The following is a 14335-nucleotide window of genomic DNA, read 5'->3' on the forward strand; positions in this document are numbered from 1 at the left end:
TTAAACAGAAATTGTACAAAAGACATACATTTTTGATTAATCACTCATATAAAGATTTTTTTTCTTCTGTTAGACGGATCTCAGCATTGAATTCTTAATGATTTCACCATGATAACAAAGCAACTAAATTTATATACCTGTTATATCACGTGATAATATATGAATCGTCCTACACTGATGAAAGCGATAACTAACTTCCTTTCCATCTTCGAGAAGATGAACCGATTTAAATGATATGTCACGAGTGAACAAAGAAAGGAATGACATTATTATTCTATCATTTGAGAGTAATGTCACACTTCATATAGCGCGTATTTTCAATGTAACGCACAAAGTACAGATAACCCATGGCATTGTAGCAAAACTTATCATGAAATTTAAAAGAACAAGTTCTGTAGTCGATGTAAGCAGATTTGGAAGACCAAAGATGGTAACAGATGACATTTCATGATAAGTTTTGGCACAGTGTCATGATTTTTTTTTTTTTTTTTTTGCATCGAAAGTATGCGCTATATGAAAGATGATGCAACTATCATCTTCTTGAAAACAAAATAGAAATTAGTCATTGCTTTCACCATTTGTATGGAGATGGTAATTCATCCTATATTTTCATGATGAAGTGTTATATAGGGTCGGATTATTAAACAGGCAAAGCTGTCAATTGTCTAGGAGTTCCGCACTTTTAAGGGGTCCCGAGATTTTACTGAAAGATTGGATTATCTTGAAAATTATTGAATTTTGTGCTTTCCTTTAATTATAAATGTCAAGTTATCAAAATTATTCAAACTAAAATCATTTCTTAATTTAATTTTGAAATATTGTTCTAATAACATTTCTAATTAATTACTACTTTCAGGGTTTATCTTATATTATTTTATAGTTCTTAAAACATCTAATTATTAAAGATTTAGAAATAAGTCCAATCATTAAAATTCAAATACAAAATTCTTATTTGATTAAAATAAAAAGAAGCAGAATATAAATAAATCAAATTATAATTGTAAATTCCTAGAAGAATTGCTAATTACTTTGCAATCGAAACTTTGTTGACAGCGTCGCTGGTAGAGCCGATTCCGCTAAAAAACCAATAGTGTATATATGAGGCTGGCTAAAGATGTGGACATTGAATTGATTTAACAAATTCAATGTAAAACATCCTCTAGCTAATATGATGTGAAAATTTTGTGAGGGAAGTTAAGGCAACAACGCTGACAGCTTTCCAATATTTGAAATGACAAAAATCTATTTCAGCATACATGTTATATGGAGCTTCAAAGAGGGAAATCAGTGTGACAGACAGAACTTTTCTCACTTCACTTCTTAAACTTTTATATAAATATAAGTTTTTGCAAAAATTTATAACATTAATTTCCATTAACCCCTCCCCCTCCCACTGTCACCGAAAAGAACATTTTGGGTTTTTTTGAAATATTAAAAAAACAGTTAAGTGAATGTAGAGAATAGCAAAAGCATTTATTGTATTTGTGTTCTGTTTATGCTTTTATATATTTACAATATATCTTAGAATACAATATGTTAGAATTAATAATTTTGAATTTGTTGCTCATTATTTTCAGGAAATGATATACAAATATTGTTACATTTAGTGAATCTTGAAAAGGCAACTTAGGAGCAAATACAGCATTTGGGAAGAGCAATACAGTTTTTTCAAGTATTTGCCCCTGAAATTTATTGATAGTTATTACAAAAGCATCTTTCAATAGGAACTATTTTTTTAATCATTCGAAAAAGTATACATGTGAAACGGATGATATGAATTTATAAAATGGCATAAAATTTTCGGAGTCACTAACAACGTATTCCTAAAGTGGCATGCGAACCATTCTTGCCACATTGGTTAAGCTCAGTTTATTCCAACAAATACTATTAAATTCAGCGAATCTTGAAAAGGCTACTTAGAGATACCTACGAGTAAAACTTGGGAAGAGCAATCCAGTTCTTTCAAGTGTTCGTCTCTGAAATTTATTGACAATAATTACAAAGATATCTGTTGCGGCAAGCAAGCAAGCAAACAATTTTGTATAATTACTTTAGCTTGAGTGGCATCACCTTGTTTTATTGTTATTCTAAAATTACTTATATGCTTGTACGTCTACCTTTTGTGAAGAATAAATGTAAACTTTACTAACGCCGTCGTCTTTAACATATGGTGCCGAAAACTCTATTTGAATCAGGACCGTGAATTTATACTTCCTGCTTTTACGAAATATCGGCAAGTTTACTTTCTTACAGAATTGTTTTGTATTATACTTCGGATTACTGCAATGGCGACGCCGGATGAAACTACAAACAAAATGGCGCAACTCAAGCGAAAACGGAAAACTATTCGCGGTAATATTACTCGTTTTTCTGTTGAAATAAGTAAAATAAAAGATGATTCTTCAATTGAAGATGTGGAATATACTTGTAATCGTTTAACTACTACCTTAAATGAAATGAAAATAACGGATAATGAAATACACAATTTACTTTCTGATGAAGAATACGAAAACGATATTTTACAATGTGAAAGCTATAACGATAATGCTGAATTCGCGATTTTTAAAGCCAAAAAAATAATTCAAAATAAATTAGCGCCAACTACAAATAACTTTACTGATTTGGCTATTAATGACAATAATTTGGCGATGAATTTAAACCCTTGTATTACAACGCCTGCTATTCAATCGTATACTGTAAAACTGCCTACAATTAAACTAGAACCGTTTAACGGCGATGTAGAACTTTGGCAAAGTTTTTGGGAACAATTTCAGTCTTCCGTAGATAATAATCCAAATCTTTCGGTAATTGATAAACATGTTTTTTTAAGAGGATATTTACAAGATGAACCAAAACGATTGGTAGATGGCATAAGCATTATTGCCGATACATATGAAGCTACTAAAAAACTGCTTATGGACAAATATGGCGATAAAAACAGAATCATTCAAGCTCATTTGGACTTTTTAGAAAATTTGACGCCAATACGAAATCCATCACCGACTTCACTAAACGAAGTTTTTATTGAGTGTAATAGAAGATTACAAGCTCTACGTGCCTTGGGAGAGGATGTTAATTTTTATGGCCGAATTTTAACTCCTAAAATTTTACGAGCATTTCCGGATGACATTTGCCGCTGTTGGATCATTTTTGCGAAACGACAGAAAATTTCGGAAGGTGACATAACAAAATTAATACAATTTCTCTCGGAAGAAGTAGAAGGTGCACTTACTACTCTGAAAATTAGAGGTGAGCAGTCTGTTCAATATGATTTTAAACCTTCCACTGCTAACTTATATGCTAATTCGAAGAACACTACGCCAATTAAAAAACGTTCTCCATTTTGTGCTTTCTGTGATACTAATGGACACTGGCCCCAAGACTGTAACATTGTAACTGATATAGATATTCGTAAACAAAAGTTAAAAAATAGTAATCGTTGTTTTTTATGCACTAACCGTGGCCATAACGTAAATAATTGCCCTCGGAAAGACAAAGCCCGTTGCTATAAATGCAAAAAAGGGCATCATGTTTCCATCTGTAAAACTGTAAGTGAGAATCCAAGTTTAACTACCATTCCATTACGTCTACTAATAACGTTGATATTATAACTCCCAAATTTACTCATCTGCAAACTGCTCGAGTATATGTAATTGGCCCAACTGGTAAAACAAAAGTAACGCGGTGTCTCTTAGACGGTGGGAGTCAGTCTAGCTTCATTCATCCTAGTTTGATTGACTTCCTGCAACTGGAAATCACTAGCTCAGAAAAATTGAACCTTCAAGCATTCGAATCTATTTCAACAAACACTGAAACGAGACGGAGGGTCAAATTTATCTTGTCAAGCATTTGGAGCAACTCAAAAATAAATATACAAGCATTTGAAAGTTCGAATACTTATGCCTTTCATCCATCTACTCCACAACCTGTCTCTTCTTTTGCTCATAGTCAAAAGTTGAAACTTGCTGATCCATCAGACAGCTTAAACGACTTACCTATAGAAATTCTGATAGGTGCTGATTTTTATTGGACTATAGTGCATACTAAATCTCCTATCAGACTTTCGGCGACTCATGTGTTAATACCTACAGTATTTGGATGGATTCTTTCCGGCAACCGTTCGTTCACTACTATAGCATATTCTTCTGTTTCTTCAGTTCTCAACATTAGCTCAGAAACTTTGGTACGTGATCTGGACGATCACGCGAGACGATTTTGGGACTTGGAAACAATTGGCATTAAAACTATGCAGGATAAAGGGATGACTATTCGTAATTCTGAAATTTTAAGTGATTTTCACAATTCATTTTGCAAAGTTGATGGCCGCCGTGTTGTAAAGTTACCATGGAAACCAGAGGTGATTCTTTCATCGAATAATTACGAAATAGCACTCAAACGATTTCAAATACTCCGTAACAAACTCTTTACTCATTCAGACTTAAGAGATATTTATACAGAACAGATGCAAAATTATATCGATAACCAATATGTTGAACTTGCTGATAATAGTCCTTGCAACGAATCAAAACTATTTTACTTGCCTCATCATATAGTGAAAAAACAAAAGAATGACGAAAAGAAATGGCGAATTGTATTTGACGCTTCTTCTCATACACCAGGACATCCTTCCTTAAATGATGCTCTTGAGCAGGGTCCTAATTTGCTTCCAGAAATATTTGCAACATTGTTACGATTTCGACTTCACAAATTCGCAATCACAAGCGACGGACGTCAAGCATTCTTGCAACTTATTTTGGATGAAGAGGGTAGAAACTGTACTAGGTTCCTGTGGTTTAGGACGGAAAAGGATGCAAACGGAAAAATACATTTGCGAAATGAAATACTTACTTATCGTTTTTCACGTTTACCTTTTGGATTGACTTCTAGTCCTTTTTTGCTTTCTGCCACTCTTCGTGAATTAGCTAATATGCACTCTGATTCCTACCCTACTGCAGCTAAACACCTGGAGAATAATATTTTCATGGACGACTTTGTTATGGGAGTGGATACTGCTGAACAAGCAACAATTCTTTACCAAGAAATGCAAGATTTAATGACACAGATAAGTTTACCTTTGGCTAAATGGAGTACAAACTCCAAGAACCTACAGGCTATTTGGGAACTAAAGGATATCATCTTCAAATGCAATACGCAAGTATTGGGAATTAACTGGAATACCAAAGAAGACGTGTTTCATACAGATATAAACGAAAGTGTTTATCAGTTTGCTGTTCCTGCAACAAAACGTTTACTTCTTAAAATTGTATCAAAGTTGTATGATCCTTTAGGCCTCTATGCACCAGCAATAGTAGTTGGAAAAATTCTTTTTCAAACCACGTGGCTCATGGGAGTTCAATGGGACAAAATTCTTCCTCCAGGCATTGCCGCAAGCTTTAACAGATGGGTATCTGAAATATCATCCTTAAACAAGATACACATTCCTCGCTGGATTGGAATTTCTGCTACTTCTCACATGACTATCCATGTCTTTTGCGATGCTTCGGAAAAGGCCTATGGAGCCGCAATATACATTTGTTTCACTGAGCGTAACGAAAGAAAGGTTCGCCTAGTTTGCAGTCGCAATAGACTTTCTCCACTTAAAAAGGTGACACTTCCACGGTTAGAACTTTTGGCAGCCTTACTAGGAGCTCGTTTACTTCACTATTTTTGCAAAGAAACTGGTTTAGAAAATCAAACATCAACACTTTGGAGTGATTCAACTGTTGTATTAAGTTGGATAAGAAATGATCCTAATCGATGGAAAACATTCGTATGTAACCGAGTCACTGAAATTCTTCAATACACTTTTCCAGCGCAGTGGCGACATTGCCCAGGCACACAGAACCCAGCAGATCATCTCTCCCGTGGTGTATTCCCAGCAGAATTACCATATCTAGAAACTTGGTGGAACGGCCCAAGTTGGTTAGCACAAATTTCAGGCGCCTGGCCAGTCCAAAACATTTTGACAAATGAAGAAAAATTATTAATGGATATAGAAGCTCGTCAAGTAAAGAACCAAACATTGTGTACATCGACTATCCAAACTTTAATCGATATATCTCGCTTCAGTTCATACACAAAACTCTTGAGAATTACAGCTTGGATTTATCGTTTTCTGAACAACTGTAAAGGTCGACAACATTTTACTTCAGAATTGACGGCTGATGAGCTGAATAAGGCAAGAAACTATTGGATTTCAGTTGTACAGAAACAGAGTTTTTCTGTAGAAATCAACGCACTAGAGCATAATCGTTCCTTACCTAAATCCTCAAAAATTTCTCGGTTTCGCCCATTTCTAAAAGATAACATTTTACGACTTGGTGGTAGGCTACAATTCGCACGAATATCAGTTGAACAAAGACACCCAATACTACTGGAGGGATCTCATTATTTTGTGCACTTGTTGATTAGACACACGCACATTCGTCTACATCATTTGGGTGTTCGTGTAGTCCTTTCAGAATTACGCTCCGAGTTTTGGATACTCCGTGGTCGTCAAGCCATCAAGCGAGTGATTAAAACCTGTTTACCGTGCAAACTGTCTCATGCTTTAAGTTCTAATGAAATAGAAGCCCTCTTCCAGCTGACCGACTTACTCCTTGTATGACTTTCGATACTACTGGAATAGACTTTGCAGGCCCAGTTTATATTAAGACCTTTAAACCTTCAAATACAGCTTACATTACGCTATTTACATGTTCTACTACTAGAGCCTTGCATATCGAACTTGTTTCTGACCTTTCTGTAGACAAGTTTCTTTTGGCCTTGCAACGATTTGTCAGTAGAAGAGGACTTCCACATACTATATATAGTGACAACGCCACTACCTTCCATGCCACAAACAAAGAACTCATTTTCCTATGGAATACATTGACTTCAACGAAAGTGCAGCAATTCTATGCTCACAATGGTATAAAGTGGAAGTTTATTGCACCACGAGCAGCTTGGTGGGGAGGATGGTGGGAGCGACTAATAGGTCTAACCAAACGATGCCTTCGAAAATCCCTTGGTCGCTCATTACTAGATGAGGAAGCCTTAACTACGGTATTAGTGGGAATAGAAGCCTCTCTCAACAGTAGACCCTTGATTTATGAGCGTGGTGAAAATGATACAGAGGAAGCTTTGACCCCAGCTCATTTCCTAACTGGTCGAAAGTTGACCATTGTTCCATCCGGACCTGAGTCAAGAAATGATAAGCTCACAAATATTTACCGGCAACAGCAAGACTTACTGGATACATTTTGGAAAAGATGGTCCAAAGAATATCTTTTGGAGTTACGCACATTTCATCAAGTACGAAATGTAAAGGAAACACCACGAGTACGAGTAGGAGACTTGGTCTTATTACAAGAAGATCTGCGACCACGACAAATGTGGAAGAAAGCTCTCGTGGTGAAATTAATCGATGGCCGGGACGGAAGAATTCGAACCTGCATCCTTCGTGTCAAAGGAAAGGAGATTACCCGTCCAATTCAACTGGTCATACCTCTGGAGGTTGACCAGGGTGGGGAGGATGTTGCGGCAAGCAAGCAAGCAAACAATTTTGTATAATTACTTTAGCTTGAGTGGCATCACCTTGTTTTATTGTTATTCTAAAATTACTTATATGCTTGTACGTCTACCTTTTGTGAAGAATAAATGTAAACTTTACTAATGCCGCCGTCTTTAATAGATATCTTTATCATCTTTCAATGGAATCTATTTTCTAATCCTTCGAAAAAGTAAACTGTGAGATAGATTTATAATATGACAACAATTTTTTCGGAGTCACTAGTAATGTATTCATAAAGTAGCATAAGAACCCTTCTAACCACATTGGTGAAGCTCAGTATTCCAACAAATACTGTTACGATTTAACGAATCTTGAATAGGCAACTTAGAGATAACGATGAATAAATACAGCATTTGGGAAAAACAATCCAGTTGTCCCTAAAACTTATTGATAGTAATTACAAAGACATCTGTAGTGGGAACTATTTTCTGATCATTAGAAAAAGTAAAGGAGTGAGATGGAATGAATTTGACTTATAATATGGCAATGATGTTTTTGAATTCTCTAATAATGTATTCATAAAGTGGCATACGAACCATTTTTGCCACATTAGTTAGGCTCAATTTATTCCAGCATTAATTTTAAATAGACTCTATGTCTTTACGTAAATTGATTATACTATGTCAAAAGTAAATATAAACTCCTGTACATTCCCTGCTATAGATTTTGTATTAGTTAGTTATTATTTTATATTAGTTGAGAAAAATAATGTAGAGAATAACAATATTATATAGGATATGTGCATAGCATTAAATATCATCTAAAAATTTTCATAGCTTTATTAAAAGAAAGCAAGAAAACATATAATTTGCTGCTGTCATTTTCATTTGCAGTGCTAAAAATCAGTTAAATTGGATTTTTTCCCCCAAAGATACATGTTTCTAAAAACTGGGCACATAAAATTAATGAAAATATTGGCTAAATATAAAATATCTGAACTCATTTAAAATCGTTTCAATGCTCACTCCACCATTATTTTTATCTTTTAACAAAATATTGTCTTTTCAGAACGTATTTACATAATGAAGTCTCCAATTAAACTCAAAACATTCGATAACACAATTCCTCCGCCGAAAAAGGAATAAATAATCCCATAAAGGAAGACAAAACATACATTAAACACACACATGAACATTTCCATTTACTTTTATTGAACTCCCAACAACTCTCCCACTCCTTTGCCATCGCTCCCGTATATTTTATAGTCATATAAATTTCCTTCTTTAGCAAAGCTAATTTAAAAGTACTTGTCCCGCAACGATTTGCATATACTAACTGAATTCTTTATGAAGTTCATATTTTAATTTGGGTCTGAATTCTGAGGCATGGGTCGCTGAAAGCGATAATAAAGGACTTTGAAGACTCTGCTTTATGGCAGGAATGGGGGAGACTGTTAGAGGGGGGCAGTAGTGGAGCTATGTAACGAGGCGTTAATGTGCCTTGCCTTGGCGCGGTTATTTAATTAAAGAAATAATGTATTAGTCGCCAAATGGCGAATAAATATGTCGCCTCGTGCGGTCCCGGTTGATTTGGTAGCGCGGGAAGTATTTTAAATTATTGTTCCCGAAGGGGAATTAATAAACGTTTTGTTGGGAAAGTGTAGGAGGAGTTCGTGTTTCCAATTAACGCTTTATTGTAGTGTCTTTTTTTTTCTGGGTCGAAGTGGCTTGATTTGTGAGATTATCTTCTTTTTTTCTGGAAAAAGATGCTGGAACGGCGATGTGTCATAATAAAAGGCTGTGAAAATTGGTGTTTGCGTACATATGATATACGAAGGGAGAATTTTTGGAATGAAAAGTGTGAAATGAGGGAAATTAATTATTTAAGTTTATTGCATCACTGAGGCGTAGTGACTGAAATGATTTGACAGACGAACTTTGAGTTTTGAAGTTACTTCAAAGTTTTAGAGAACATTTTTTTAAATGTACTTTTTTGCAGAATAAGGATTATGTTAAAATCAATGTGTTATTGAAGAATTAAAAAAAAGTCATGTTATAGTCTAAAAAAAAAGCTACATTATGTAACTTTCTTTCATGACTTTGTCGACCATTTTCATGGGAAAAATATACTCTAAATGTGACGTGTCATAATAAAAGTGCGTAAAAATTGCGATTTGCATACTTATGATCTTATGTGAATTTTAAGAATAAATAGTGTGAAGTCTGAGAAATTAATTATTTAAGTGTATTGTATCGTTAACTTGAGTTCATTTGGTAAATCTGATTTGAAGATATACATGAGACTGTTTAAAGAATATTTTCAAAGTCAATGTGCTATTTTAGAATATAAGTATTAAAATAATAAAAACTGAATGTATTTTCACAAAGTTAAATCAACTTAAAATAAAATAAATTAAAGACAATTTAAATATGTGTTATGAAGCAAATTTACCAATTTTTTAAAAGAAGCGGACCGCAAGATATCTAAATTTGATGTGATTATTATTTTAAAATGATTTTACAGTGGATAATACGTTTTGATTCGGAGAGACGTTTTCATGGAATTCTTGGTTCAGCGTTCTCTCCCAGTCACTCTTTTCGGATGATTTTTGAATTATGTTATCTCTTTTTAATTCCAAATGTGTACATTTTTTTCTATATACTGCTTAGTAGAAAATAAATATCTACTCCATCTTTCATCTCACCCCAATTTCAATAAAATCAAAACCAAGTGATGTATGCTCAAAGGCGGGGAGACTATCGTACAAATAATAACTTTTAGGTTCTACTTTATCAGTAAAAAGAAATTTTATGCTCCCTGGAAACTGATTTTTCATTTAATTCTTATTCTTCTTTTAATTTTTTTTATTAATTTCATCTCGCTATTTGTATTTAGATTCTTTTTTGTGTGTTTATCTACTTTTAATGATGGTACTTAACTACACTGCATTTTATAATCAAGTCTCCCTAAAATCGCACAAAAGTTTGAAATAATTAAATTAAAATAATAATGTTACTATTAAAGCCAAAATAAGTGTAGTAGCAAAAAATAAAATATCAAAATTTAAGAGAATCAAATTCATTTAAGTAGCGCTGATAGCCCAATAATTTTGATAATACCCATTTGCTATGACAGACACTTAGGCAATAATGATTTTAAATTTTAATTAATCTATAGATAATTGATTCATAAATATTGAGATATACAGGAAGACTGCATTACACAATCCAAAAATTTATTTTGGACAAGCAATTTTGTTTTACCAAAATCTTTTAATCTCATTTTCAGATTTTTTTTAATATTTTACATTATGTTTCTTCCTCAAGCAGAGCTGTAAATCTCTTATTTTCTGTTATTGGTTGATGTTCATTGATTGACAAATCAAAACAATAGATGAAATTATTATAATATAAGTACATGATAACAAAAAGAGATAGAAATTAAATGATCGATTAGTATAATCTTAATTAGTTTTAATTCCGTTTTTCTCAATTATTTCTTTTTAAACTCTCAAATCTCCTTTTTAAAAAGAATTCATTTTAGAGATGATTATTTATTGGTTATTCCTATAAGAACTTTGTTGAGAGTTACTTCGTCAAATATTCTAAATATATTGCCTTTTTATAAATGGCTGCAGTAATTTTAAAAATGCACAGAGCACATTCACCATTTGTCTTTTTCTGAATTAGCATCAAATTTACTAATTATGACGAGTAAATCTATCTGATATTTTTCTTTATTTGCATATTAAGTTCATTAATCACTACTGGGTTTAAATTACTAGTACACTGTGTTTTTTTTGTTTTGTTATATGTGTTTTATTTTTTTGTATAAGTTATTTTCATATAATAATGTTATTTATTAAATATCATAGACAATTTATTTAAATTTGATGAGGGAGAGAATAAAAAATAATCGAATCACTAATCCGAAACATTAAATCATGATAATGTATTAACTTGTTTCATTTATTCCTATTTTATTTTTAAAAATTACTCTTAAGTATATAACAGTGAAATAGCTAATATGAAATTAATAATTATTTTTATTTGAACTAAACGCAATACAAAAACTGACTTAATTTACATGTTTCATTAATCAAAAACACACAATGAACACTAGCCACAAAACAATAATGGTTTGATAATAGTGGCAGTTTTTAGCGAAATATTCAATATGGAACGAAATAAATATTATATTGTTCCGTATGCATTATACAAGGCATGCGAAACATTTATTTAATATCATTGTAACGAGTATGAGAATAAATCCAGCAACTAAAATAACGAAAAAATTATTATAAAATTTACTAAAAAATTTATTTTTAAAACTTATTAAAACTTTCAGAAAAATACCGCAATAAAAATGAATATTAATGAAACACCTGTTTAAAAAAAAAAAAATTAGGGAATTTAAAAAACTTTTTTATGCATTGATAAGTTCTAATATTATTGAGAAGAAAATGTTAAAATGCTGCCTAATTTTTAATTAAAAATCCATTTTAAAAATTAAAAAACTATGCTTAGTGAGTTCTTACATCATGTGAATATAATAAATATCACATGATGTAAGATGCATGACAACCTTTGAATAATTTTTTTAGAATCATAATGTAATAGAGCATAAAACTCTCAAAAGTTTGTTAATGAAGTATTTTATTAGAATTACGTTTCAAAATATAAAAGGTATTAGATTTTAATCTCAATATGTTCCTACGATTCTTGTAAATTAAATGAAAGTCCAAAATAAAATCCTCCCAAAAATACCCCAAGAAACTAATGAGGTTTCGGGGCCTCGTCACTAATATGCAACCAAAAACTCAAAAAGTCATGCATTGTTAAATTTCAAACATTCATTAACATTTCCTCGATATATCTTTCTTAAATATCACACCCCTCAATCGCATCGCGGTTAATCAATCCCAGTTGAATAATTACTCTTCAACCTCGCTGATATCTATTTCACTAAACATCCCTTACCTTCTCAAGTCATTTCACTTCTCAAAACTTATTGAAAAATTCAACACCATATTAAAGATTAATAGACACAACTATAAAGGTAACAATATTTAACCAAATTACAAAAAATAATTAATTGAAAGTTGCAACATTTTAATTTGTATCTCTCTCCTAAATATATCAAACCTTTACTCACATCGCCACTCAAAATAAAAGCTCAATTCCCTTGTTAATCAATTAACTCTTCAACCTCGCTGAAATCTATTTCACTAAATCTCCCACACTTTCTCACATCAATTCACAACTCGAAACTGATGGAAGCTGTTCAACAACACACTTTGTCCAAAAGAATACTACTAACCTAATAACAACATTTAACCAAATATGCCATAATTATTTTATCGGGAGATGGCAATATTTTAATTGGTGTCTCTCTCCTAAATACCTCAAACCTTCATTCAAATCGCTACTCAAAATAAAAGCTCAATTCCCTTGTTAATCAATTAACTCTTCAACCTCGCTGAAATCTATTTCACTAAATCTCCCACACTTTCTCACATCAATTCACAACTCGAAATTGATGGAAGGCATTCAACAACACACTTTGTCCAAAAGAATACTACTAACCTAATAACAACATTTAACCAAATATGGCATAGTTATTTTATCGGGAGATGGCAATATTTTAATTGGTGTCTCTCTCCTAAATACCTCAAACCTTCATTCATATCGCTACTCAAAATAAAAGCTCAATTCCCTTGTTAATCAATTAACTCTTCAACCTCGCTGAAATCTATTTCACTAAATCTCCCACACTTTCTCACATCAATTCACAACTCGAAACTGATGGAAGCTGTTCAACAACACACTTTGTCCAAAAGAATACTACTAACCTAATAACAACATTTAACCAAATATGCCATAATTATTTTATCGGGAGATGGCAATATTTTAATTGGTGTCTCTCTCCTAAATACCTCAAACCTTCATTCAAATCGCTACTCAAAATAAAAGCTCAATTCCCTTGTTAATTAATCAATTAACTCTTCAACCTCGCTGAAATCTATTTCACTAAATCTCCCACACTTTCTCACATCAATTCACAACTCGAAACTGATTTCAACAACACACTTTGTCGAAAAGAATACTTCTAACCTAATAACAACATTTAATCAAATATACCAGAATTATTTTATTGGGAGATGGCAATATTTTAATTGGTATCTCTCTCCTAAATACCTCAAACCTTCATTCATATCGCTACTCAAAATAAAAGTGCAATTCCCATGTTAATCAATTAACTCTTCAACCTCGCTGAAATCTATTTCACTAAATCTCCCACACCTTCTCGCGCCATTTCACTCCTCGAAACTGATGGAAAACCTTCGACAACACACTTTACCCTGAAAGGTGTCCTAAGTACCCAGGATTAAAACGGCCCGCCCTTCTCAATAGGGCTCTGTGGGAAGCCACTAGCATTAATTAAATGCGTAGTAAACGCAGAGCCCTTTTGTCTCTGTAATCTTTTCCCCTCTTAAAGTCTGTACGCGACCGCTTAAAACACAGTTTTAATGGTACTCCGAAGGCTGACCCTGCTGCTGAAAACTAATTAAGAAAAACAAGTCATGTCGCCGGAGGTATTAATGTAAAATATTCACTTAATAGCTGCTTTCTCGGCATAGCTTTTGTGCTGTAAGGGAAAAGTTTCAACACTACAATAACCATAGAGCCTAAGTGGTTGTTGGGGTATAGTTTATCGCGTTTATTTTAGGCGGTGTGTCGCGTTGACATTATTTTGCGAGGGGTGTTCTTCTTATTATTTTCCTGACTTTATCTATCTCATTGTTTTTGGGCATTTTGTTTATTGTATATGTTTTAATAACTT

The 14335-nt window shown here is 32.8% G+C and overlaps 2 protein-coding genes across 2 annotated transcripts; both read left to right on the forward strand.

Moving 5' to 3' along the window:
- Positions 1–2285: 2285 nt before the first annotated feature.
- Positions 2286–6607, forward strand: LOC129980654 (uncharacterized). The gene is made up of 2 exons (XM_056091034.1): positions 2286–3249; positions 3696–6607. The coding sequence occupies exons 1-2, from the start codon at positions 2286–2288 to the stop codon at positions 6605–6607; spliced, it is 3876 nt and encodes a 1291-aa protein (XP_055947009.1).
- On the forward strand, positions 6604–14059 carry LOC129980655 (uncharacterized). Its single transcript, XM_056091035.1, has 2 exons — positions 6604–7521; positions 13991–14059. The coding sequence occupies exons 1-2, from the start codon at positions 6604–6606 to the stop codon at positions 14057–14059; spliced, it is 987 nt and encodes a 328-aa protein (XP_055947010.1).
- Positions 14060–14335: the final 276 nt, after the last annotated feature.

This window comes from Argiope bruennichi, chromosome 8, assembly GCF_947563725.1.
Source record: "Argiope bruennichi chromosome 8, qqArgBrue1.1, whole genome shotgun sequence".
Taxonomy (NCBI): domain Eukaryota; kingdom Metazoa; phylum Arthropoda; class Arachnida; order Araneae; family Araneidae; genus Argiope; species Argiope bruennichi.